Source organism: Rhodnius prolixus, unplaced genomic scaffold (assembly GCF_049639745.1).
Source record: "Rhodnius prolixus isolate KJV_2025 unplaced genomic scaffold, Rpr scaffold_7, whole genome shotgun sequence".
NCBI lineage: Eukaryota > Metazoa > Arthropoda > Insecta > Hemiptera > Reduviidae > Rhodnius > Rhodnius prolixus.
Genome location: NW_027411582.1, coordinates 7,480,145 through 7,505,029, shown reverse-complemented (window position 1 = coordinate 7,505,029; position 24,885 = coordinate 7,480,145). Strand labels below are relative to the sequence as shown.

The following is a 24,885-nucleotide window of genomic DNA, read 5'->3' as shown; positions in this document are numbered from 1 at the left end:
TCATCGGTGTACAGTGTGTGCCCTTATTACCGGCATAATAATAATAATGAAATGGAAAGAGATATTAGCACAGTAGGTATTGCGATTTCTACACGAAGAACACAGGTTCGAATCTAGCTGTTGCCTCTTTAGATGTTTTTTCCTCTTCCTAGCAGCATCTTGTAACTGACCAATCATGGACAAGGTAATGAATAAAAGAGCAGTGGACAAAGTTGAAATCTGCATAATTACAATACTTTCTCTTTTACAAAAAGATTCTCTGTTTTTTTTTGCAGAACATCCTTCTCGGCTTCGAAACCAATTTTTCCACCAGAAAAAAAGAGAATTATTACAAAGATGTAACAAAATAAGAAGTCACTTTACACATTATCTTCGGCAATTCAACTGATATAAAACGTCTGAATAAAATCGAGTGAACCATTTTTTAAATGAAGATGTAAAGAATTATGTTTACATTTTAAGAATTAAGGTTATCGTATCTAGTATTTTTTTTTTCCCCCATAATTCCCACAACAAAAGAAGAAAAAAAAAAAGGACAACAGAGCAGTTAAGGGAATTTATATTCTTGGGAGATACGTATCCTTGTAAAAACACAGCTAATAACTTCCAACCCATTACGTAATTAATAATACAGTAAATAAATATTACCCCATTTAATTAAAACGCTTCATTTCGTATAATTTGGTCAGTGAACTTAGTTCAATGTTAATCGTTTTGTTTTCCATTCTTTATTCGAATTGTAAACAGTTTGTATCTTCTACTTCTTCTTCTTCTTTAAAGCGTTCAACAGGTGGGTTTATGGGCGTAAATGAATGAATTTTCTAAAAGGATTTTCTTGGCGAGAATAATTAGAATGATAAAAAAGGGGTTGATAAATAGTTTCTATTTTAGAATTTTCAGCTTTTTGTTCTGGATAGGTCTTGAGAGAGAAAAAAAAAAAAGGGATCAGAGGAAGAATAAGACAGTATTTCCGGTGTATCGTCATGGATTTGTGCCTTTCTCCGAGGGCTGGATGATAGGAAACAGTTCATGTAAAGGTTATAAACAAACTTTCCGGAGCCCCATGAATATAAGGAAAAAGTAATAATTTCATTTTTTTACCTAACTATACTGTTTTGACGTTCATATTTTTACGAAGTTCTTTTATATAATATACCTCCGGAGGTATACAACATTGTAAGTCCATTTTTCAAAATTTCTTTTTTTTAATCTTTCTAATACAATATTACCCAACCATCACTTATGGTGCATCCATGTTACTTATTAACCACCAAAGATTTAAGCAAAATAACTCCCTTGGGCTTATAAGTAAGAAAATAACCACGAAAAAACTCTTTCATTTGCTCTCTTGTAAAACAATTTAAAATTGGACATAGTGTTGTGTACCTCCGAGGTATATAATATATATTGTATATATCAGTATCCCGGAAGTACACAACACAATGTCCAATTTTAAATTGTTTTACAAGAGAGCAAATGAAAGAGTTTTTTCGTGGTTATTTTCTTACTTATAAGCCCACGGGAGTTATTTTGCTTAAATCTTTGGTGGTTAATAAGTAACATAGTTGCACCATAAACCCGCAATGCTAAGATGTATTGATGGTTAGTGGGTTCGATTCCCCTGGTCTAGGCCTTGGATTTTATTTAATGGTTAATATGAGAAATTTACAGTAAAGTATGTTAGGCGGTTATAGGCTAGACCCGCAAAGCTAAGATGTATTGTTGGTTTAGTGGGTTCGATTCCCTATCTCTAGGCCTTGGATTTTATTTAATGGTTAATAAAAGAAATTTATAGTAAAGAATGTTTGCTAGTCGCCTCCGTCCACGACACCTAATTTGGTAGTTGGACGTTAAGCCCTGCCTGAAAAAATAGGCGATTACTTTACTTTACCAGATACACCATAAGTGATGGTTAGGTAATTAAAACAAGAAATATTGTTTTAGAAAGATTAAAAAAATTAATTTTGAAAAAATGGACTTAGTGTTGTACGATCTCCGGGTTACTGATATAATTTTCGGTTTATTTTAATAAAACATTTGGTCATAATTAGATGATAGGCTCTTATATTAAACGGAAATGCAATCTTTAAAAAGAAATCTAACCCCACCAAACCTTTTGCAGATGTACACTTAAAACAAATTTCCCTGAGTTTTAAACAAAAAAAAAAATCAAGAAAATCTGGGGAAACCCTTTTATTTTTCCTCGAGAAAAATCTAAAAATTGAAAAACTGTAAAAATCGAATCAGGAAAATGATATAAACTTTCGATTAATAGATTTTTCGTATTAGAATTCTCAGCGATTTTGTTTTTTTTTTTTGTGTTTTTGAGTTAAGATGTACGTACGTATTTACGTGACCAATTTCACGTGAACATTCAAAATGGATGATCTGTTCAGCACAAATACCAAAATTTCCCTTTTTACGGTTAACATAATAAAAAAACATTATGTATACCAATATTATTAATTAAAAGTTAATAATATTAAATAACTTTAAAAGTGTACAGAGTAAGCAGGGGAAAAACTGATGAAGATGCTCCACCTTTTTCGTTGTCATGGTAACCCTCTCTTGAATAATTGAGATGCACTCTGTATGTCATCGATTCACATCCGAGTAAAATTAAAATTTATTCAAAGAAAATTTGTTATTTTACTTTTTCTTTTCTTTTAAATTAAATGTTTAAAGAAAACGTCGCACTATGAACACCGAACATTTATTATTACCCGTTAAACTATTCCGCTATTTAAGTACACGAATAATTATTTTAATATTAATATTATACAAGAAACTATTTCGATTAAAAACTCGGCAGTGATTCGTTCCGAAATAACTGGAGGGAAGAGAACAGATTTCGAAACCAAACGAGCACTAATACAGACGTTCGTCGCCAGTGCGAACAGTAGACTGTTTTAGTACTGATTATACCGGCTCGTAAACACTAGTAAACAGCTCCTCACCCGCCCACCCACCGTTAGTTCCCCTACTCTGACGTCCGGGACTAAGCGCCTAACGTTCCAAGATATGACTTGACGATACCAGAGAAACGTGGTGGGGGGGGACAATGGTGACTGCACTCAGTGGACCGTTTGCGGAGATTATTTGTAATCTTGTATTTTAAATTAATTTAAGAAGAAATATATAAATAGCACATAGGGCCTCACTTGCTTCAATTGATTCCACGTGTAGATCTTATTTTACTTTCTCTTATTCTAAGTAAGAGTACACTGTAATCGTGCCGATGTTAGATTTTTCAGCCTTTATCGGAAATACCCTGAGTTCAAAATGATGGTTTCCAAAAAATGGTTTCCGCTCTCACCCTTGCCAGGAACAAAATCGCTGAAGTTTAAATCTGAAATTAGCTACAGTATTATCCAAAGACCCCGTAGGGTTAGCCGACTGGAGTCCTACACAGGGGTCCCGGGTTCCAATCCAGATGCAAACCCTTTTGGATTTACCCTCCTTACAAGGAGAGGGCTTCCTACAGCTCACTGACCCAGTGATAGACAGTGTTGCCACACAACAGAGACTGCACTGTCCGGAGGCCGGCAGGCAGTACACTGGCTAAAAAAGCTTCGGCTGCCAATCACGCGTTTTCGTTTAAACCAGAAACTCCATTACTGATGTTTTCGTGATATTTTTTCTCTAAAACGAAAGTTGAAACACTAATTGCTCACAAGTGTTCTAAAACATGGATTTGAAACACTGCCCTAGAAAGATTCTATTACGGGGTAAGGGAGGTGGTAGATAGGCCTCTACAGTCTCGTTTCAGTGTAATGTAAGTAATTACCATCTATTATATTATACAGGGTGTTCATTTTAAGACGGCTCAAATGCATTTCATGCTTAAACGGTTGATCTGAGCAAAAAATGGTAGAGGAAAAATTTGTTGCCTGTCACTTCTAGTTTCAGAATATGTGACTTGATTTTAGATTCTTGCCCGCATACGCGGCTGACGCGCGACCAAAAGTGAGGGTATTTTTCTTAATATCGGGAAATAAGTCGTTTTCCGAGTGATTTTTCCAAGAAAAATCAAATGTTAAGAGCTTTAGATGTTCTCAAGCATACACAAAAAGGCTAAAAATTAATTTTACATCTGTTACAAACAAGAAGGTTTAATAATTATTTGGTAATTTTGGGAGGGTTGGACTTCAGGGCATATTTCGTATTTTGAAAGGTTTAAGTAGATAAAAGATAAAGATGAAGTTTGAATGAAAACGCTTTGTGCTAATGAATGGAAAAGGCTGAGAATGGTATCTTTGGACATGATTACAGTTGGGCACGACAAAATGACGTTGTATTGTCTTTGTGTTCGTTTTATCAATACCCACCTGCTGACAGTCCGCCTACTGTTAGTACTGCTGCATCACCACCAGAGTTCACTGTGGGTAAACAGCGCACTGTATAGTAAAAAAAAAAAAAAAAATTAACCAGTCTGCAAATAGATCTGGCTATTTCTAGTAATTTTCTATCAAGGATTTTATAATGTTTCTGATAGATTTTCTTAGTTAAACATTCAAGTTAGCCCCCCCCCAACAACTACCTAACTTTCTGTTCTCCACCTTCATCAACATCATCTTAACAGACTCATCTTTAGCTTAAATAAACTTTCAACATTTAGAGCAGAGATTAGCAACAATTTCTGATCGTTACCTTTTGGGGGGGGGCACCATTAAATAAGTTGGAGAAATGACTGCCAAGCAAGATGGTGGCTCCCTTAAGAGACTGTGTTCATTTTTACAGGTTTCTTTAAAGTTAATCAATAAATTTAAATATTTGAGGTAAGCTACGAGTTTGCACGTAGGTATACCTGGAGTTAGCCAACTCATGATGGCCACCTTTAGGATGAGCCCTCATTCAATCCTAATAATATATTGTACGCAATCCAATTTTAGTATATGTACCGCCGAAGCGAGTACCTTAATCTCGTTGGAGGAATTGGATTATAGCCACTACTTCAGGGATCTCAGCGTCCCTGAGGACTGGGATGGTTTCCCCATGAAGTTGAGGGAAAACTTCTTTTTTTTTTTTTTTCTTTAAAGGTCTAATAACCCTTTACTTTAATAGTTTCAGTAAGGCGCCACGGTAGCCGAGAGGTTAAGTGGCTAGACCCGCAAAGGTAGGGTGGATTGTTGGTTTAGTAGTGGGTTCGATTCCCTATCTCTAAGTCTTGGATTTTATTTAATGGTTAATGAAAAATTTACAGTAAAGTATGTTAGGTGGTTATAGACTAGACCCGCAAAGCTAAGATGTATTGTTGGTTTAGTGGGTTCGATTCCTGGTGTCTAGGCCTTGGATTTTATTTAATGGTTAATATGAGAATTTTATAGTAAAGTGTGTTAGGCGGTTATAGGCTAGACCCGCAAAGCTAAGATGTATTGTTGGTTTAGTGGGTTCGATTCCCCCTGTCTATGTCTTGGATTTTATTTAATGGTTAATGAGAGAAATTTACAGTAAAGTATGTTAGGCGGGGCTAGGCTAGACCCGCAAAGCTAAGTTGTATTGTTGGTTTAATAGTGGGTTCGATTCCCTATCTCTTAAGTCTTGGATTTAATTTAATAGATAATATGAGAAATTTACAGTAAAGTATGTTAGGCGGGGCTAGGCTAGACCCGCAAAGCTAAGTTGTATTGTTGGTTTAGTGGGTTCGATTCCTGGTGTCTAGGCCTTGGATTTTATTTAATGGTTAATATGAGAATTTTATAGTAAAGTGTGTTAGGCGGTTATAGGCTAGACCCGCAAAGCTAAGATGTATTGTTGGTTTAGTGGGTTCGATTCCCCCTGTCTATGTCTTGGATTTTATTTAATGGTTAATGAGAGAAATTTACAGTAAAGTATGTTAGGCGGGGCTAGGCTAGACCCGCAAAGCTAAGTTGTATTGTTGGTTTAATAGTGGGTTCGATTCCCTATCTCTAGGTTTTGGATTTAATTTAATAGATAATATGAGAAATTTACAGTAAAGTATGTTAGCTAGTCGCCTCCGTCCACGACAACTAATTTGGTAGTTGGACGTAAAGCTCGCCTTAAAAAATAGGCATTTACTTACTTTACTTTATATTGTACGCAATCAAATTTTATGTACTCTAATTGGCAAACAGTTGTAAATTAAATTAAAGAAAATAACAATAAAAACATTTTTCCTCAATAATGCAACTCTTTTTTTACTCTTACAATGTTGTGTACATTATGCACGTTTTTTCTATGAACATGGAAAATACAATAGATCCTGTGAGAATTTTTTTTTTTTGGGGGGGGGGCCCAGTTTCAATTATTTAGTTATGGTCCACTTTGTCACAAACTTTCGATACTTTGCACTTTAATTTGAAAAAAAAAAAAAAAAAAAAAGACTAGCTGTCAACTCGATCATGACAAAACAAAGATAAGTGCGATAATCGATCTCGCCAAGCTCATACATTCTGGACTGTCGTAATAAAAAATAAAAAGACGGGAAAAACAGATAAATAAGCTCGACAATTATAAATAATCATAAAAAACACCACTACAAACCGGTTTCCCACACAAAAAGAAAACATGGAAGTTATTTTTAGCTTCGTGTTCCGTTTTGTTGACATATTTTTTTTTTACGTAAATAAAACAAAAATAAACTCTTCTCTATTTTTAGGGTTTAAATAATACGTAAATTTTTATTATGTAATTAAATTATTTACTTATTTTTATTTTTAGAATTTAATATTAGTATAAATAATATATTTTAATATCTTCCAGTTGATAGGGAGATGAATTTACAATTGTTTTAAGCCAAGATCAAAAGACAAGACTTCATTGCAATAAATCTTATATAAACTATTAAATTATTCGAAGTTAACAAATTTTTAATTTCATCAGAGATAGAAGCGAATTTCAAGCAAAAAAAGGAATTACTAATGATAATATTTAAAAATGCAATAACCAAGAAAGGGAAACTGCTTAAAAGAAATCTTGATTATGAAAATTTTAGACTCGGGAAAAAGTTTTCTAAAAAAAACGAAAATGCCATAAACCACAACTTCCTTTTTCCGCAATATACGAGGATCGTTTGAAAAGTGCGTGCAAAGTCAGAGAGATAGCACTACTGGCGCGTATCGAGGTTATGTTTAGTTAGTAGCATCTCTTGGAAGAACACACACCAAGTTTCAGCCAGATCGGTCTATTTCTTTGTGTTTGGCATTCGTTTGAATCGAGGAAGTCGAGTGATTTTCAAAAAATGGACGAAAAAGAATTTTGTGTGTTGATTAAACACTACTTTATGAAAGGCAAAACGCCTCAGGAGACTAAAGAGAAGCTTGATAAACATTATGGTGACTCTGCACCTTCCATTAGAACAGTTTATAAGTGGTTTCAAAATTTTCAGAGTGGCCATATGGGCACAAGTGACGCTGAACGTTCTGGACGCCCTGTTGAGGTTACTACTCCAGAAATCATTGATAAAATCCATGATATGGTGATGGATGACAGAAGAGTGAAGGTGCGTGAGATTGCTAGTGCTGTGGGCATCTCGAATGAACGGGTACATAATATTTTGCATCAACATTTGGATATGACAAAGCTATCCGCAAGATGGGTGCCGCGATTGCTCACGCTTGACCAAAAACGAAATCGTGTGAAGTGTTGCAAGGACGGTTTGCAGCTGTTCCAGAAGAATCCGCAGGACTTTAAGCGTCGTTTCGTCACTGTGGGTGAAACATGGATACATCACTACACTCCTGAGACCAAAGAACAATCTAAACAATGGGTTACCAAAGGGGAATCTGCGCCAAAAAAGGCGAAGACCGTTCCTTCGGCCGGAAAGATTATGGCGACTGTCTTTTGGGATTCGCAAGGAATAATCCTCATCGACTATCTGGAAAAGGGTAAAACTATTACAGGTGCATATTATTCATCGTTATTGGACCGTTTGAAAACCGAGCTGCAAGAAAAACGCCCACGATTACAAAAAAGTCCTTTTCCATCACGACAGCGCACCAGCTCACACCTCAGCAGTTGTGGTCGCAAAATTAATGGAAATAGGGTTCCAACTCGTTTCACATCCCCCCTATTCTCCAGACTTGGCTCCCTCGGACTACTATTTGTTCCCCAATATGAAGAAATGGCTGGCGGGAAAAAGATTTTATTCAAACGAGGAGGTGATTGCAGAAACGAATGGCTATTTTTCAGACTTGGACAAATCCTATTATTCGGAAGGGATCAACAAACTAGAGCAGCGTTGGACGAAGTGTATAAGCCTAAAAGGAGACTATGTTGAAAAATAAAAAAGGTTTACCCCAAAAAATTAAGTAGTTTTTATTTTTGCACGGACTTTTCAAAGGACCCTCGTAATTAATTGCAAAAGCACATAATATCGATTTCATTGCTTTAGAGTAAAATTTCAGGATAGAAAATTTACTCCAAAATTACTGTAATTACAATTCTTCTTTCCTTACTAAAAAATAAAAATAAAAATATCCTGTAAACAATAGATATTTTATCCCTAGGATAACCCAAGCAGCGATAAAATAACTTTAAAGGGGACGAACCCAATCTCACGTCACAAAACACCAATTATGCAATTACGTAGCCCACATTAATTACGTTTAACTTCTAATTACCTCTAATTAAATATATATATATAACTATATATAGGTCCTCCACAGTTACCAAAATTAGTTTACGACAATTAGGTGTACAAAAATAGAAGAAAAACAAATTACTTGCCTGTAGTTTTCAACTTCAGATCTTTCCTTGAGGTAAAATCGAATTATAACTTAATTTCTTCCACTTAAGATGACTTTTTTTTGGGACAGTGATCTACAAAAAGAAAAAAAAAATGAAAATAATTAGAAATTGTATTTTGCCAATCAATCGATTTAATATTAATAGGGAATATTTCTAGGGCAGTTTTCTTTTCCTTATTTTGTTAGTTATAGGTCTTGTTTAAATTTAATTATCTAAAGTTTGGATAAGGAGTATGCATTTTATGCAACGGCTCGGCGGTAATGTAAAATGAAATTACTTTTATGTCAATGAATAGTCTCAATAGTAATCAATCAACTTCCTCATTTCCAGAAAATATCTAAATAAACTATACCCCAAGCCAGAAGAACGCCCTTAAACTTCCTGCAGTCAATGATTCCAATTTGAAGACATAAGAATCCCGAAAAGCTTCAACGAAGCCTGCAAATAAATCCAAGGTGATAAAAATCCCCAAAAAATCCCGTTAAGTACCCAAAATCCAACAAAAAAATACAGCAAAGACCTCAGCAGACTAAGAGGACAGAGCTGTCCATTCCATTCCGCCCCCCCCCCCAACCCTGTGATGTCTCCAAAAAGCTACGCTGTCTTAAAAACAGGACCTCTCAGTTATTCTGGAATTCATCCATATTAACATATGAAGTATCACAATCAGATTGATTTTGATAATTAGTTACATGTCTTTATGGTAGTAGTAATTTTATGCTTAATTATGGGTTCTACACGATTTGAAGTGTTGAAGAACATCAACCTCCGTTATGGTTATTTTCTGCAAAGGTGAAATCTTGCCACTGCCTTCTTGATTGAGTTTGATTATGTAGTTATATATTTGGTTAAATTAAGGAAAGATTTTTTTGATTTATGCGAATCATCTCTTACATTATTTTGACCCTCACCAAAGAAATTGTGGTTTTGTTATAAATGTTTGCCATTATTAGAATTAGAATCATGATGCCAAGTTTTTAAAGAATATCGATAAGAATGTTTTTTTTTTATCGAGAGTATCGCAACCAACAAAATAAATAAATAAACGTTTCAAATAATTGTCATTTCCGGTGGATTGAATTTTACCTAATTGTAAAATAAACAAAAACATCTCATAAATACATTGAGACACATAAAACTAACACGAAACATCGATAGCAGATTATACCAAGCATTGCAAATTCAATTAAGATCCGAGACAGTTAGTTATAATTAAAAAAAAAAAAAGAAATAAGAAGAGGCGACATCGAAATTGAAATCGATATACTGACACCTTAAGTGCATCTACAAGGACAAGGAAACAAAGAATGATGCAACTGAAGTGACTAACGTATCCCCTTTTTTTTTTTTTTTTTTTAAAAAAAAAGAATAAGCTATTATTTTGAAGTACAACTTGACAATAAACAATAGAAAATTGTAGAGGAACATTTTTATGACGTCTTTTTGCCGAGAGCAATGGTGACTTAGCAGAAGTGGTAACAAAAAAATATTTTACGAGTACTTCCTTTTATGTGAGTAAACTGCAATCAAAATTTAGATAAAATGCGACTTTAAAATCGATTTTTCTTTTGTACTCGAAAAACGGTTTCTACAATTTTCTTTAAAAATGGTTTAATATTTGAATATACAGTGGAGTCTCGGTTATCCGTCGTCACCCTTTTATCCGTCTATTCCAATTAACCGCCGTCACTCTCCTCAGTATTTAAAAATTAAAAAAAAAACCCAAAAAATTATTTTAAAAAGAAAACTTTCTTTTGAGATCTTTTCCTTTGTCTTTTAGGTACATACTCGTGTCCATCATTCGACAGTTTGTGGGGGTTTTCCCCTAAAAAGATCAACCACAAACAAAACCGCCCACAAAACCGATTAGATGTCGTCGCAGACATTGTATTCATTAATTTTTATACACAATAGAATGAATTGAATAATGAAAGATACCTGACCTTTAAGGCTTAAGCGTACAAACGTATAAAATATGTATACCAGTTAATACAAAGTTTTATACACGTTAAACCAGTGGTTCTTAACCTTTTCCAAGACGCGGAACACAATTATGTATATATTTTTCTTGCGGAACACTAACATTAAAAAATTTGAAATTCGGCATTTAGCAAGAACTTAAAATTAATGGATAATAAAAAATCGAATATAATTTTCAAAAAAGATATACCTAGGTGTATTAATTAAAATTAAAAAAGATAAATTATTACATAGTTTTAAAAAATAAATTCTGAAAATTAAATTAATCAAATAATGAACATAAAAGTACGTTGCTAGAGAATAACAAATGCTGTAAAAGACTATGACTTAAAAAGATCGGCCAGCTTTGGTAGTAGAAACTTCAAATTTAAAAAAAGGAACGATTTTTTGTTTTCTTATCTTTCCGAAGTTTCTAAATTTCAATACATTAAAAATTGAAATTTCGCGGAACACTTGGATCATATTCGCGGAACACCGATTAAGAACCACTGCATTAAACACTAAGAATCTGGAAATTTTCCTGTTTTTTTACCATTATCCGTCTATTCGACTGTCCGTCACGTGTCCGGTCCCGGTCATGACGGATAACCGAGACTCCACTGTATGTAGATCTGTTTATAACTTTATTGGTTACAATTTTGTCTCCAGAAAATTCGATTAAGAAAAACTTCTGGGAAAAGCGAACTGATTAGATTCCCTTTAAATGCCATTATTATTATTATTATTTTTCTTTAATTTTAGATCTTTTCTCTATTGCGCAGAGTTTAATATGTACCGGAAATTGAGTTTAAAGGAAAATCATTTTCCGGAAATACGTTTTTAACATAATAGACACACTTTTACATAGTTTCCAGCATTATAATGTTTTCTTGTATCATTTTTTTTTTTTTTTTTTTAATAAAATTCATTTTAGGGCAGTTCTCGGACCAGGGTCTCGGGTAGGCTTCCTAGAAAGGTTACAATTTAGTGTAATGTACGGTCTTACTTAACTTGAATACTGTTTTTACTAGTTTTAAAATGTGCCCAGATTTAGTACGACGTAGTTTAATCAAGAGATTAATCCAACCTATTGTAATAATATATTATTAATGATAAAATTTAATTTGTAAATATAAACAAGAATATTAAAACTACTTCCTAAGAAATATATATATATCTCATTATTTACACGCAGATAAGATAAAACAGCAGTGATAACACTTTGTGCAGCTGTTTGCGTTCAGATTAAATTTAGATTAATTATATTATAAATGAATCCAATAAAAAAAGGTAATTAAAAAAAAGGTTGTCTCATTGAATTTAATGACTACTCCACCTTGGAATAAATATAAAAACCACTTTTATATGACAATTCTTATTACAAAATTTAATCCCCCTCAAAATAATAATTGAATAGCAATTTTTTTTAAAAAATTTTCCTTATATCTTTTACATTCATAAAATCAAAAAAATTGGAGAGCTATTAGTCAATGTGACAAAATATTTTATGATCTCACGCTTTCAAATAACAAATCTGGCGTGAAATTTGCTTGCATAGAAATAACACTTGCATTTAATAATATACGAGTAGAATGGTAGCCAATTTTATAGTAAAAATGCAGTTTTGAAAATTATAGAGTATAATCTGTTATTAGATAATAAAATGCTTCTTTTATTAAAAATTGTAGGTTAGTAAGCATAATTTGCCCCTACCTTTTAATTCAGAGTAGGCAATCCATGCATAGCACTAATGTATTCCAGGTGTAGCATATACTATTTAAACTACACGTCATCTCTATAATGAGATATATTATGCAGAATAATACTGGTTTATTCTCCTAATCGATAACGATTTTTGTGAATAATCAATTTTGAAATAAATTTAAAAAAAATAAATAAATAAAAAGAAATTTTTGTTTTTCGCAACACCAGAAATATTTGCTGCAAATTGTTGATATAACTACTAATATAAAAGCGCATGTATTGCATGAGTTGCAGAAAGATAAAGGTCGCATGCATTCTCCTTTACAACATCATGGCTGGACCGGATGTTGACAACACAGACAACAGAGCTACCTCACGTCCTTTGCATGTGAAAATACCCAACAGTCGCACGAACTCGCTCTGTCCGAAACGTCCTGTTAACTGGCCCCCTGCCAGTTACTATAGAAACCTAAGTAGAAAAGTCCATTCTCCCTAGCCACCCAACTATTTCATAGGGTAAAAGCTAGGCTATGTCAGAACTAGAAATAGTATATGTCAGCCAGCGTACCATTCATTACAACTGGATACTGGGTGCCAAATCAAAACCCAGACCATTATTTTCGACTGGATGGTACCCAGAAACCATTCTCACATAAGGTCTATCACTTGTTTTCCGGAACATATCAAAACTCTTGACGAGGTTATCTATAAACAGAGAGTTCCCTCACCGGTGGTCGTCCAGTACTGCCAACACAAATACTGTGATGCATTACTATCAGTTACCCCATGAATGGGTGTTAGTTTACAATTGGCAAACATGAGACCTTTCTAACATATCGTTTCGTTGCTACACAACTAATCAGTAATTATCAAGATATGGAAATAACATAAACTGGTTTGTGGTCTTTCAATAGTGTAAACCTTCGTTTTGCTTTTTTTTTTAACATGGAGTTTTTACAACACTATCTGCAGTTCATTGATAACTAAAAATACGTCTCTGAACTATATATATTTATTTATTTTATAAAGAACACCATTGATTTTTCATTCAGCACTCTAACCACTCACTTCAAATGATTTTCCCCGATATATCAGTAGATCTGATGCTGATTGATTCAATCAATCAGTCCCCCGTCCCTTTAATTCCGTTTCAACTATTACAACCATTACCGGGTCACTACTCTCTCTCTCAATCTCTCTTTGTATTCCATTCACGGTTGGACTCGAATACACAACAACTTTGATGACTCAATCAAAACTTTTAGAACAATCTCTCACAACTAAGGATGGGACTAAAACGTCTGTATAATCACATCTAAACAAAATTTCCGCTGTCTCAACTCATGTCATCTACATTTCACGTGCAATCCACGTGAAAGGTGCCCCTAATTGGATATAGGCTTCACTTGTTTTATTGATTTTACCCCGTCAAAATCGTTTCGACATAGTTTAATGATGGTTGTTCTAGTGTTCGCATTTGTTAGTGAGAATTACAGATAATATGTACGTCAGTTTTTTTTTATGACACCTGTTTTCTCCTACTGTGGATACGCACTACATGACGATTGAGAAAGTGAGCTATAAAAAAAACTCTTAGCAAGAGCAAAAATCTAAGGTCCAATCACTGGATTCGAACTCGGGATCTCCGCTTTGGAATCCAAGTTATTATTATAAGGACCCTGGAATTTCAGAATCATTAAGGGATAGTTGAATCCAAGACATGCTGTGGAAGAACTAAAAGGTCAACAGTCCTAAACTGCTGCCCCTAGATATTAACCGCTCAGTTAATTAATTATAAAAACACATCAAATTAAAGAGTTCATTGTCCTCCTTAAACAATAACTAAGCGCAGAAGTAAAGTTTAAATTAAACACTGCTAGACGTTAATTGAATTAAGAAGAAAGAAAAAAAGAAAAATTAAAACAGCATCTTTTTTTTAAATCCCCAAGATGATGTTTAAATATTTAAAGCAGAAAACTTTGGAAGTTAGCCAATGATTCTCGTTAAATATAATTAACCGGACAATGGCTTTTACTAACTATGGAATGCTTAACAACATTAACTATATTTAACATGAAATATGATATTTACAAAATTACTGTCATTATTAATATGACTAATATTTAATTGTCTCTTTGTTTTGTAAGCATAGAAAGAAGTGCCAGCGTAGAAGAGTTAAAAAATTTTGAAGGGATTCTAAGGAACTGACGTCACAGAAGAAAATAAAGAGGTTCTTTCTAAATGTAAAGTAAATTAATGCCTATTTTTTTTCAGGGGTGGGCTTTACATCTAAATACCAAATTAGGTGTCGTGGACGGAGGCGACTAGCAAACATGCTTTACTATTTAAACTCTCATATTAACTATTAATTAAAATCCAAGGCCTAGAGATAGGGAATCGAACCCACTAAACCAACAATACATCTTAGCTTTGCGGGTCTAGCATATACCACCTAACATACTTTACTATAAATTTCTCATATTAAACATTAAATAAAATCCAAGACCTAGAGATAGGGAATCGAACCCACTAAACCAACAATACATCTTAGCTTTGCGGGTCTAGCCTATAATCGCCTAACATACTTTACTGTAAATTTCTCATATTAACCATTAAATAAAATCCAAGACCTAGAGATAGGGAATCGAACCCACTAAACCAACAATACACCTTAGCTTTGCGGGTCTAGCCTATAATCGCCTAACATACTTTACTGTAAATTTCTCATATTAACCATTAAATAAAATCCAAGACTTAGAGATAGGGAATCGAACCTACTAAACCAACAATACACCTTAGCTTTGCGGGTCTAGCCTATAACCGCTCGGCTACCGTGGCGCCTTCCTTTGTAAATGTACTAGTTTGGATAGAAATTAGTTTAGTTTTTTTTTGGAGTTACATGGCATGCTACAAGACGCTGTAGAAATCCAGAACCATAGTATGGAGATAAGAATCATCTCTGATAGTCAAGCAGCTAGTGCTTACACTAGCTAAATCCCAACAGGAGTAAGAGAAAGCTGAAGTCACCAAAGATAGCAGAGTTCAGGGAAAAATAGTTTGTTTGGCAATGCCAAGAGGGGAGGAATTAGTAAGAGAATGGCGAATTGAAGAGGCTTTAGAAGGAGCTAAGGGACTGTCATAAATCTATATGTTACTTATTATTTATAAAAAGTTTAGGTGAATATTGTTGGATATTAACTGCATTTTGGTAATTAAACTGCAACGGTAATTAAACTGCACTGGCAATTTACCAGCAATAAAAGTAGAAAACAAAAAGAAACAGACAGATATAAATACAAAGATGGCAAGAATAAATGGCACTATGTTTGGAATGCAATTGCAAACTATAGAACTGCATGGGGCTATTGCATTTGTAATGCAGTTTAATAGATCATTAATTTAAACTGTCACTGTGAGCTGACTTAACCCAACTCTTCCCCCTGCTCCAATAGCCAAGATCGATCAATTCTTCATTAAATATATATAGATACACAATACATGGTACACACATACATATTTACCTATTCAGCATCATAAAAAATGTAAGTCACTTTTTGTCCAGTACATTTTCCCAACAACAGAAAATAGGTTAACTTTAAACTCTTCTATTAATAAATTATTGACTGATCTTAGATCCGCATATTGTCCAAAATAATGTAAGATGATTGGGTTTAATTTTCTTGGGAATTCTTGTATAATCAGAAGCTGAAGGATTTTTATGGAGAAAAAGACCTGAACTGAGTAGGGAGGTACGCTGGATCTAGAAATAGGAGCTTGCTAAGGCCCACAGGAGCTCACAACCAAAATTTCACGGAAAGCCAACAAAGTATAGCCTCCAAATCATATCAGAGCCACTAAGTAAGTACATACATCTTTGCTGAAATGTTTTTATTAATTAGACTAAACTTCTTCTTTTTTTTCAAGTCATACATCCAATAAACCAATAAAATATAATTAAAAAAAAAAGCGTAAAACTATTCTGCGAAATAAAAACATTAATTGCTGCGTAATAAATTAATGACTAAGAAGTAATTACTGATTAATAGAGGAGTGGGAGAAATATAAAATTTTAATGGCACCTTCAGTATTCCGATATTTCTGATAAGAATAATAAAAAAATATTAAAAAATAATTGATATAATAATTCATGAACTAAAAAATATTTTCGACTAAAATAAGTAATAAAATTTTTAAATTAAAAAATAATAGAAATTAATTGAGAACTACATAAAAACTGGAATGCACTGTATGATAAAATAACTTGTTTTTATTAATGAAGTCGAAGAAATAACCTGGAGGGGATGGTTTACTTTAAATAGGAATTCTTGACTAGAAGATAAGGCTAAAATAGTGACTGAACAATTTTAGGCTTCTCCCTCCCAAAAAATTGTAATCAAAAAAGTAATAGAAGTAAAAAAGTAATATATAAATATATTAGCTGTTCACAATCCACAAAAAGTATAAAATGCAATCAGTGAATATGATAGAAGACGTCATGACTGGATCAGCTTGAGGAGAGAAGCTGCCCCCAGCGGCAACACTCTCGCTGGAGTTTCGTACATTACTGAAGATGGTCGCGAGGTCAACAGCGTTTCAGTCGTCATGGAGGACGATCTGAAAACGTTGTGGAGACAAGGTTTTGAACAAGAAGATTTGTACAGAATGAGAAGAGAGTCCAAAGAATTTGCTATATTTAGATTTGGATTCGTCAAGTTACGTATGAGATCTTGAGGTCGTTATGGAGGGTGGAGTTATGAGACATAAAATGGAGAATTCGTAATCTGACGGAGTATATTGGATTTAAAGGACTGTATCCTTTTTTTTGAATTGGAATGTTTGGCTGAACCCTCACAGTTCAAGTCAGTTAAGTCCAGATCTTATACAGCAGAGTAGGCTGCTGTATTTTAGTCGTTCATGTTCCAGTGGTAGCTTTGATTGTCCGTCAATTATTCACAACAGTAATTTGTTCCGTCGGTTAAAGTTCATGTCTTTTTTTTAGTATATCGTGCGGGTTCCACGTTAGTCGCTTGTCGATGTACAACATCCCAGGGTAGCGAAGTAAGTTAGCATCATGGTTATAAGATGAGATTGATAGTCCTCAGCTTCCCTCAACCCCCGAGAAGTTTCAAATAATGTGGTACCTTATGTTCCGGTACCTTATGTTATTTAAAGCATTTTAGAGACTGCCTAGAAAATTACCAGAAACAGAAAAAAAAAAAGAGCTGCTCTTATTTAATACGGAATATGGCAACACGTTTGGTATTCCACAAATATACAACTGTACGAAAAACCGATTAACATGCACTAAATATCTTTTGCTTTTATACGCCGTAGCAAGCATGTTTATAGCCAGCAAGTGTAGCGCGAGACGGAAACTTCACTAACCAGAATAATCTACACACTGATGATAGCTGTATGACTGAAAACGATCAGGGATACAATAAATAGATGAAATCAACGATATCATAAAGCTCTACGGGTCATAACCACATTTTTAAATATATAAAATCTCGCTTAATTAAAGCTTCTTACAGCTCACTGCCAGTGATCGACAGTACTGTCTGAAACGGAGAGAACTATGCAATGCACTGAAGAAAGCTCAGATGTTGATGCTACTTATATATACTGGGTTTCGTTTTTTTTTTAAGCACTAATTCTGTTCCATACAAGAAAAATCATTACTTGAATCAGGGTCGTGTATTCCCAGGGATTTTTGTTAAAAATTTTTGGGCACATTTGTTGATTTTCTGAGACAGATCCTCTTGCCTATATCCATGATCTAACTGATGTATCATTTCTAATTTAAGAACAAGTTCATGAACAAGAAAAACCCACCCAGATTGGTGGGGATAAAAAAATCTAAAACTAGATTTAGCTGGAGGAAACTGGTGTTATTCAATTATTTTGTCATAATAAAAATCATGAATCTTTAATTGCTTTCAAATATTGTGCAACAATAATAATTTTATGGAAGTAAATAATTGAAAATGAATTTTGTATTTATTTACTGATAATCTGTTATCAGTAAATAAATATTGTAAATCGCTCTGTTAGATTCCTTTAATTAACCGGATACAAAACTATTTTAGAAAAACAGGAAATGGTCGTAAAAAAATCTATATTACGAATCACCTTTCCAGGCTAAGCCAGCAACGCAGTAGAGGGGCTTGCATCTGAGTCCTCTGAATAATCGGTATTTCCTGCCACAAATTTGGAGCTTCAACAAGACTTGTGGGGGGAAGGGACAATGCTCTGAGCGCAGCCTGACCGATCAGGGATCTGGGAGGTATTCCCATCACTTTATATTCACCCTAATAACTCCACCCCGAATACACAATAGAAAATTATTCCAAAAAACAAATCCAGGCCTGTAAGACCGTAGCCGTGTAACCCAACAAGTGGTTCTCTCCAAGTTCAAACCAGAAATTTGCAAAGGTCTTGCTCGATTAGAATTTGCGACTGATAACGGAAGTAGGTCCTTGCTTTTTTGCAAAAAAAAATAATAATAATAATTAATTTCTATTAAGATTACTCACGATGTTAAGGCTGAACGATAAGACGATTCTAACTGTTCACATTAGATAAATCGAGATAAAAAGCCAGAAAAATGTGTGCCAAGGTAGTCCTTCTAAAATCTGCACACCCTAATAAAGAATGTGCACTGAAAATATATCCAGCTACAAGTTTAGAATTACTTTAACAAATTTTATTGGACTTCACCTCATAGGTATATTCATATGTTATTTATTCAATAAAATAATAAAATGTAACCAAAAATACTTGAATAATTCGTACAAAAAAACCCAAGTTATAGTACAACTGAAAATGAATATGGTATACAGTGTTGGCTAAATTTAGATAGGTATGATGTATACCCAGAAAAGTAGAACCTCATCTGACCCCACGCTGTATCATTGATTCTGTGGGCAGTGTTTAATATTAACTTGTTGTTTGGGAACTAGCACGCCCACAACTAGCTCCCTGGGAGCCCATAAAAACCAGATTACCCATTAATTTTAATAGAACCCACATCAAGACAGTAAAGTTTGTTTTGTTATTATTATTAATCAATTCTAGTTGGGAATAGCCATGTTCGGGAGTTTATTCAAGGTATTGTTGGGTTTACAAAAATAAAAAATAAAGACGTGGGTACCAGAAAAGTAAAATAATGCCTAATTTTTCTAGCGAGCTTTACGTCAAACTAAAAGAACATACTTTTACTGGTCTCTAGTTAATTGAGATCTTTGATTTCATGCCTGAACTTCCACTGACCTTTGCGACAGGTTATCTTCCCAAACAAGACACCCTGGGGAAGAAAAATAAGCCAAGGATATTTTTTTGTTCATCACGGCCAATTTAGGGAGAAAGATTAAACCTCCTCTCATCCTCTTCTGAATCTTTTTAATAAGGGGAGGATGCTTTATTTGCTACCACCATCTGAGGGATAGTGAAATAAACCCACCGGCTATAGGGTCTCTTAGGAGATGAACGTGAGAACTCCACCACAGCTCATCCAAATCCTTTAGTCGCCTCTTACGACATCCTGGACAGGAGCAGGCCCTATTTCTAAACGCCGGACCTACAGCGGTGAAAGAAGAACTGTAATCCATTCTCAAAAAATTTAAAATAAATTCTAATTCGTACTTCCGTTCCAGCGAGATTCACATTTCCTGTTTCGAAGGTTAAGAGCAAAGACCCCAGTAAAGGTAATTTATTGTTCAGATTCTTAACTACGGCTCAAAAGCGATAGTTATCCTTCGAGGTAGCTTGTAAGGGCCCGAATGAGATTTGGACAGCTAAGAAGAGATTGGACGATTATTAACAACTAAAACGAAAATAGAGTTTAAAACTTTTTGAGATTAGTTGATTTAAAAAATAAAATAAAGCATATTTCAATTAAAAAATAAAATAAATATAAAATGTTAATAAAAATAAAGTTATAAAAATTAAATGTAAAAAAGTAAAGAACTGGTTAAAGCGCCACAATCGTGTGAATTAGACAAACAAGCATAATACATCTGTATTGCAGGTCTGCGTGACCTAAAAGGAAACGGCGTATTCAAACAGTTACGTTTATTAATTTTACTTTAACTATTTTTCTAGCGTCATTTTTATTTATTTTTTTATTGCCTAAGAATTTATTCCAGGCCGTTAGGTAATTTATTAAAAATAAATATTTATTATAGCCTTTAATACTCTCGTTTAATAAATAAAAATCAAACTAAAGAGAAAATGGATGATTTTATAAACCAATTGGTTATGTTTTGCTTTAATTTTTAATCGTTTCTGGTGTTTTTTTAAATAACGTTTTTACGTAAGTAAATCTAAGAAATGTAATTCCACCAAATAAAGAGATCTACATTAACCCACCAGAGACGTCTTTATAGTCACTCACGCGTTACATAAAGTTACAGCTGTTTTTATTGTTGCTGAAATCATATGTACATTTTTTATCAGCTGATTCGCCTCTATTGTAGGCTACAAATAAAATTGAATTGTCTAGCTAGTATCGTTAGCATAAACCAATTCAAATAAAAGCGTGCTTCAACTTAAGAAAAGGAATAATTTTGATTCAAATGGAACCAAGACTGTATAATACCAGTATAAGAGGCTTAAAAATACTGTAACGTTCACATAGGTGGATCGCAAAAAATATAATATAATGAAATTGGCATAGCATATACACATGTACAAGAAACCATCTAAAAGTAGCATGCATTTTAATCGATGTGCAATTATTCTTACCTATACAGTTTTAAGTTATATTGTAAAACAAATTATGAGAATTCTGACGAACTGGAAATATGGTTTAAAAAAAAAAGAAGAAGAAGAGGTTCTACATTGCATGGAACGGAAATAGAAAGTATTAACCAAAATTGGTGTTTGCGAGAACAACGTACAGAAACCGAAAAAGCATTGGGAACCGATATTCCAAGTCCCAGAGATTCTGGGTTCGAATTCAGCTACAGCTCTTTAAATTTTCTCTTTCTAGGAGCTTTTTAGAGCTTAATTCACCGGTATAAGTCAGTGAGAACACTGTACGGAGGCCGTCAGTGCACTGGGAAAAGCCCCGGGCGCCAATAACCATAAATATTGATACGCCTTAAATTCAATAAAAATAAATCGATTCATACTTCCGGCCCAGCTTTGATTCCTACATTTCCTGCTTCGAAGGTTTTTATTATTTAACTAATCTCATTACAAGTTATTAGATTATACACATATTTACTTATAAAGTGCATCCTCAGTTCTGGAGTCGTAAGTTTTTCCAGTCCACTTAGAGCTGGCTGGTCACATCGCGTGACCAGTGCAGTGGCAATTGCTGTCAGTAAGTGGCGCTATCTAATGGTATTAGTCCAGTATTCTGAGTTGAAATTGCCCCCCCTCTTTACCCCCACAAAACTGTAAAGACAAATGTGAGCTTTTTTTTACCCATTCTCTCTATTATTATGTAATAGCAGCATTGAATCTTCTAGCCTCCGCTAGAGTTCGTGCACCGTACCATTATGTGTGTTATGAGTCACAAGGCAATTACTGGATCTGTACTGAGTGGGTTCGACTCCTACATTTAGCAGTCGTCTTAAGCGAGCAGTCTTAAGAGCCAGTCTTAGCTCAATCGCAGACTGGAAGATTTTCTCGTTATTTTTACTTTTTTAACAGTCCATCTATAAGTATACTGTTTACAAGTGTGTTAATCATTAGTTTGGTTTTTTTTTTTCACTTTCCGGTAAACAGGAAGTGCTGCGAATGTATCAAATTTTAAATATTGGGTTTTTGCCGGAAATACCTGTTTTAGGCAGGTTTCCTCCAAAAGGGACAATGTATGGTCTCATCGCAGTTGAATATTAAACAGTTAAAGGGCGCCACGGCAGCCGAGCGGTTAGAGGCGAGACCTACGAAGCTAAGATGTATTGTTGGTTTAGTGGGTTCGATTCCCGGTCTTGGCCTTGGATTTTATTTAATGATTAATAAAAGAAATTTACAGTAAAGTATGTTTGCTAGTCGCCTCCGTCTACGACACCTAATTGGTAGTTGGACGTTAAGCCCCGCCTGAAAAAATAGGCGATTACTTTACCTTTACTTTACTTTACTTTATTAACCAGTTAAGCGTGTTCGACGTGTTTACACGTCAAACCAAATCTCTGTTACTCGTTGTGAAAAATATAAAATTGCCATTAACTACAAAAAAAACTCAAAATTTCAATAAAATACAATAAGAATATTATTTGGTGGGATGTTTCCTTTATCTTACCAATAGAACTGCCAAGTATTTTATACGGTGGGGGGTGGAGGGAGCCAGCCAAATGATAAGTGGTTGGTACATGTTTGGTCTCCGCATTAGAGATTGGGGAATTACGCACACAAATAGAAGCTCTCAACCCTTGTGCAATGCCCGTTTTTACCTTAGATACGAGGTTCAGATCTCAGTACGAGCATGATCTCATTTTGCACAGAATTCAAAGCTCTTTTCTTCCTTGTAAAAGGCTCTTGCGTCCCCTCCCTAGTTAACTAGGAGCAATGCATAACGTGAAGCGGTGCAAGATTTTTTGAATGAGCACAGAATGCTCTGGTAATCTGTAAGTCCCCAGAGAGATTGCAGAAAAAGTCGCTTGCAGTGACTATTATGACGTTGAAAACTTTTTTGTTGTTTTGCCCTGCGTTCGGACGTGTATACACGTCATTTTCGGATTCCACGCTTAACTGGTTAAGGAGAAATTGGTAAAAAATGGATATTATTTTAAACAAATACACTTAGATAAACTCGTACATTTACTACTTTGTTAAGTCCCTCAATAAACAGCACTTTTGCGTAAAACTTTCTAGATATTAAATTTTCTCAATATATTACTTTGATCACTTTACAAAGTCATTAAGTTGAAGTAATTGATTAATGTACCAGAGGTTTTTTTTTTGGATGCTCTTGAACCAGATCCTTATGGTGTTATTACACCTGAACGAACGACGCCGGTGGACAAAGTACAAACACAGGATGCCTTTACAAAACCTTTCCGGCGCAGACCCAATAACTTTAACCAACCAAACTTTATTTATAAGTATAAAACAATAACATAAAGAGTTTTCTTGGTAGTTGGTAGTTATTGTGTAGATATAAGGAGGTTGTTATATCTACAACAAATTAATTATTTAAAAGTTTTAATGAGTTACAACTAAGTTCGTACTTGTTTTGAACGTTTCTAGAGACAAACCGATTTATCAAGATGCATACATGAAGAAGTTATGTCTAAACATATAATTAGGTACTTGTTTTAAGGATTACTTTTCTATACATTTTAAAACACCCCCCTCCACACAAAATTTATGAAATTTATTTAAAGAATAAACCAAAAAAAACAAAAATTAACGAAAATACTAGAAACCATTTTCAAGAAAATCTTGGGAAAATGGCATTTTCTGTAGAGGGATTTTCTTTTCAGAATCATAATTTTAGCCAAAAAAACGTGTGGCTGCGTCATGGACACGGCCGGGTGTTGTATGTGAATACGTTTACGTAACGGGTTATATTTTTTATATAAAATATTTTTATTTATGTATTTAGGATGAAATCAAGGAAACTAATCGACGATCGAACACAATCTATGCCTATACAGTCCGTTGTCGATGTAGAAGCGATTTCATCATCCACTTGTATAATTTCAACCGCCCCAGCTGCAGATGTACTGTCACCGTCGTTGATCCGCTCGGCCGCATTCATTCTTTTACGTTCTTAGGCACAGCTTGACTCGGGTCATATGCTGTTTTATTATTACCATTCGATTGTTCTTGAGAAACCCTTTCCAACCGTATATGATCTCTGTATTTAATTTTGGCTTTTCGAAGCGTATAGGCCGACATTATATATTTTTGATAATATTTTTTTATTCTAACACCTTATTATATTCACTGTTACTATTTTACACTAATGTTTTATATGCAATCGATAGATTGTAACGACAGCTGACGATTAAAACTTAAACGAACATCGTAGCTTCTCCGAGTCAAAAGTTATACTAATTGCAAATCTCGATACGCAGCAAAATGATCTCAAAATGGCGGCGCTTCCCCCTCCATCGCGCGCGATGCGTCACAGTCCTCGCTTATCGTAATGAATTCTTTGATCCTTTGGCTATCCAGTGGTCTAATTTAATTTTGGATGTAGACGATAGATTCGAAACTATAATGCCAAACTGTATCCCCCGATTTTGTTATCATTAGGTTTTTTGTATTGCCTCCATATGATTCAAATTTAAAGACGTATTCACGTCAAAAAAATTAACTATACTGGATCGCCATTTTCAGTGAAATTATAATTTTAGGGGAAAATGAGTTTACCTATTACGTGAGATCACTATTTCCGGTAATGGCTGTGCACAATTGTAATAATTTCCTTTAATAGAGGACGTACAAAAAATTGATAGTTTGAAAACAATATTTTTAGCACTTCATAAATAGAGCTAATTTGGTATTTTAAAAAAAATAAATTAATTTAAAAGAAAAAGAATAACTTTAAAAACA

The 24,885-nt window shown here is 34.2% G+C and overlaps 1 protein-coding gene across 6 annotated transcripts in view; it reads right to left on the bottom strand.

Moving 5' to 3' along the window:
- RhoBTB (Rho-related BTB domain containing) overlaps positions 1-24,885 on the bottom strand; it is an 89,793-nt gene that overhangs the window by 47,966 nt on the left and 16,942 nt on the right. For 2 of the 6 annotated variants that reach the window (XM_074113751.1, XM_074113756.1), the window contains exon 2: positions 8,689-8,781. Coding sequence is in view for 3 of the 6 variants with exons in the window: in XM_074113749.1 (XP_073969850.1) it covers positions 2,492-2,599 (108 nt within the window). In the remaining 3 variants the exon portion in view is untranslated. Of the gene's footprint in view, positions 1-2,491; positions 2,927-8,688; positions 8,782-24,885 lie in introns of those variants that run through there. The other 4 variants (XM_074113749.1, XM_074113750.1, XM_074113755.1 and 1 more) reach the window with 4 other exon arrangements.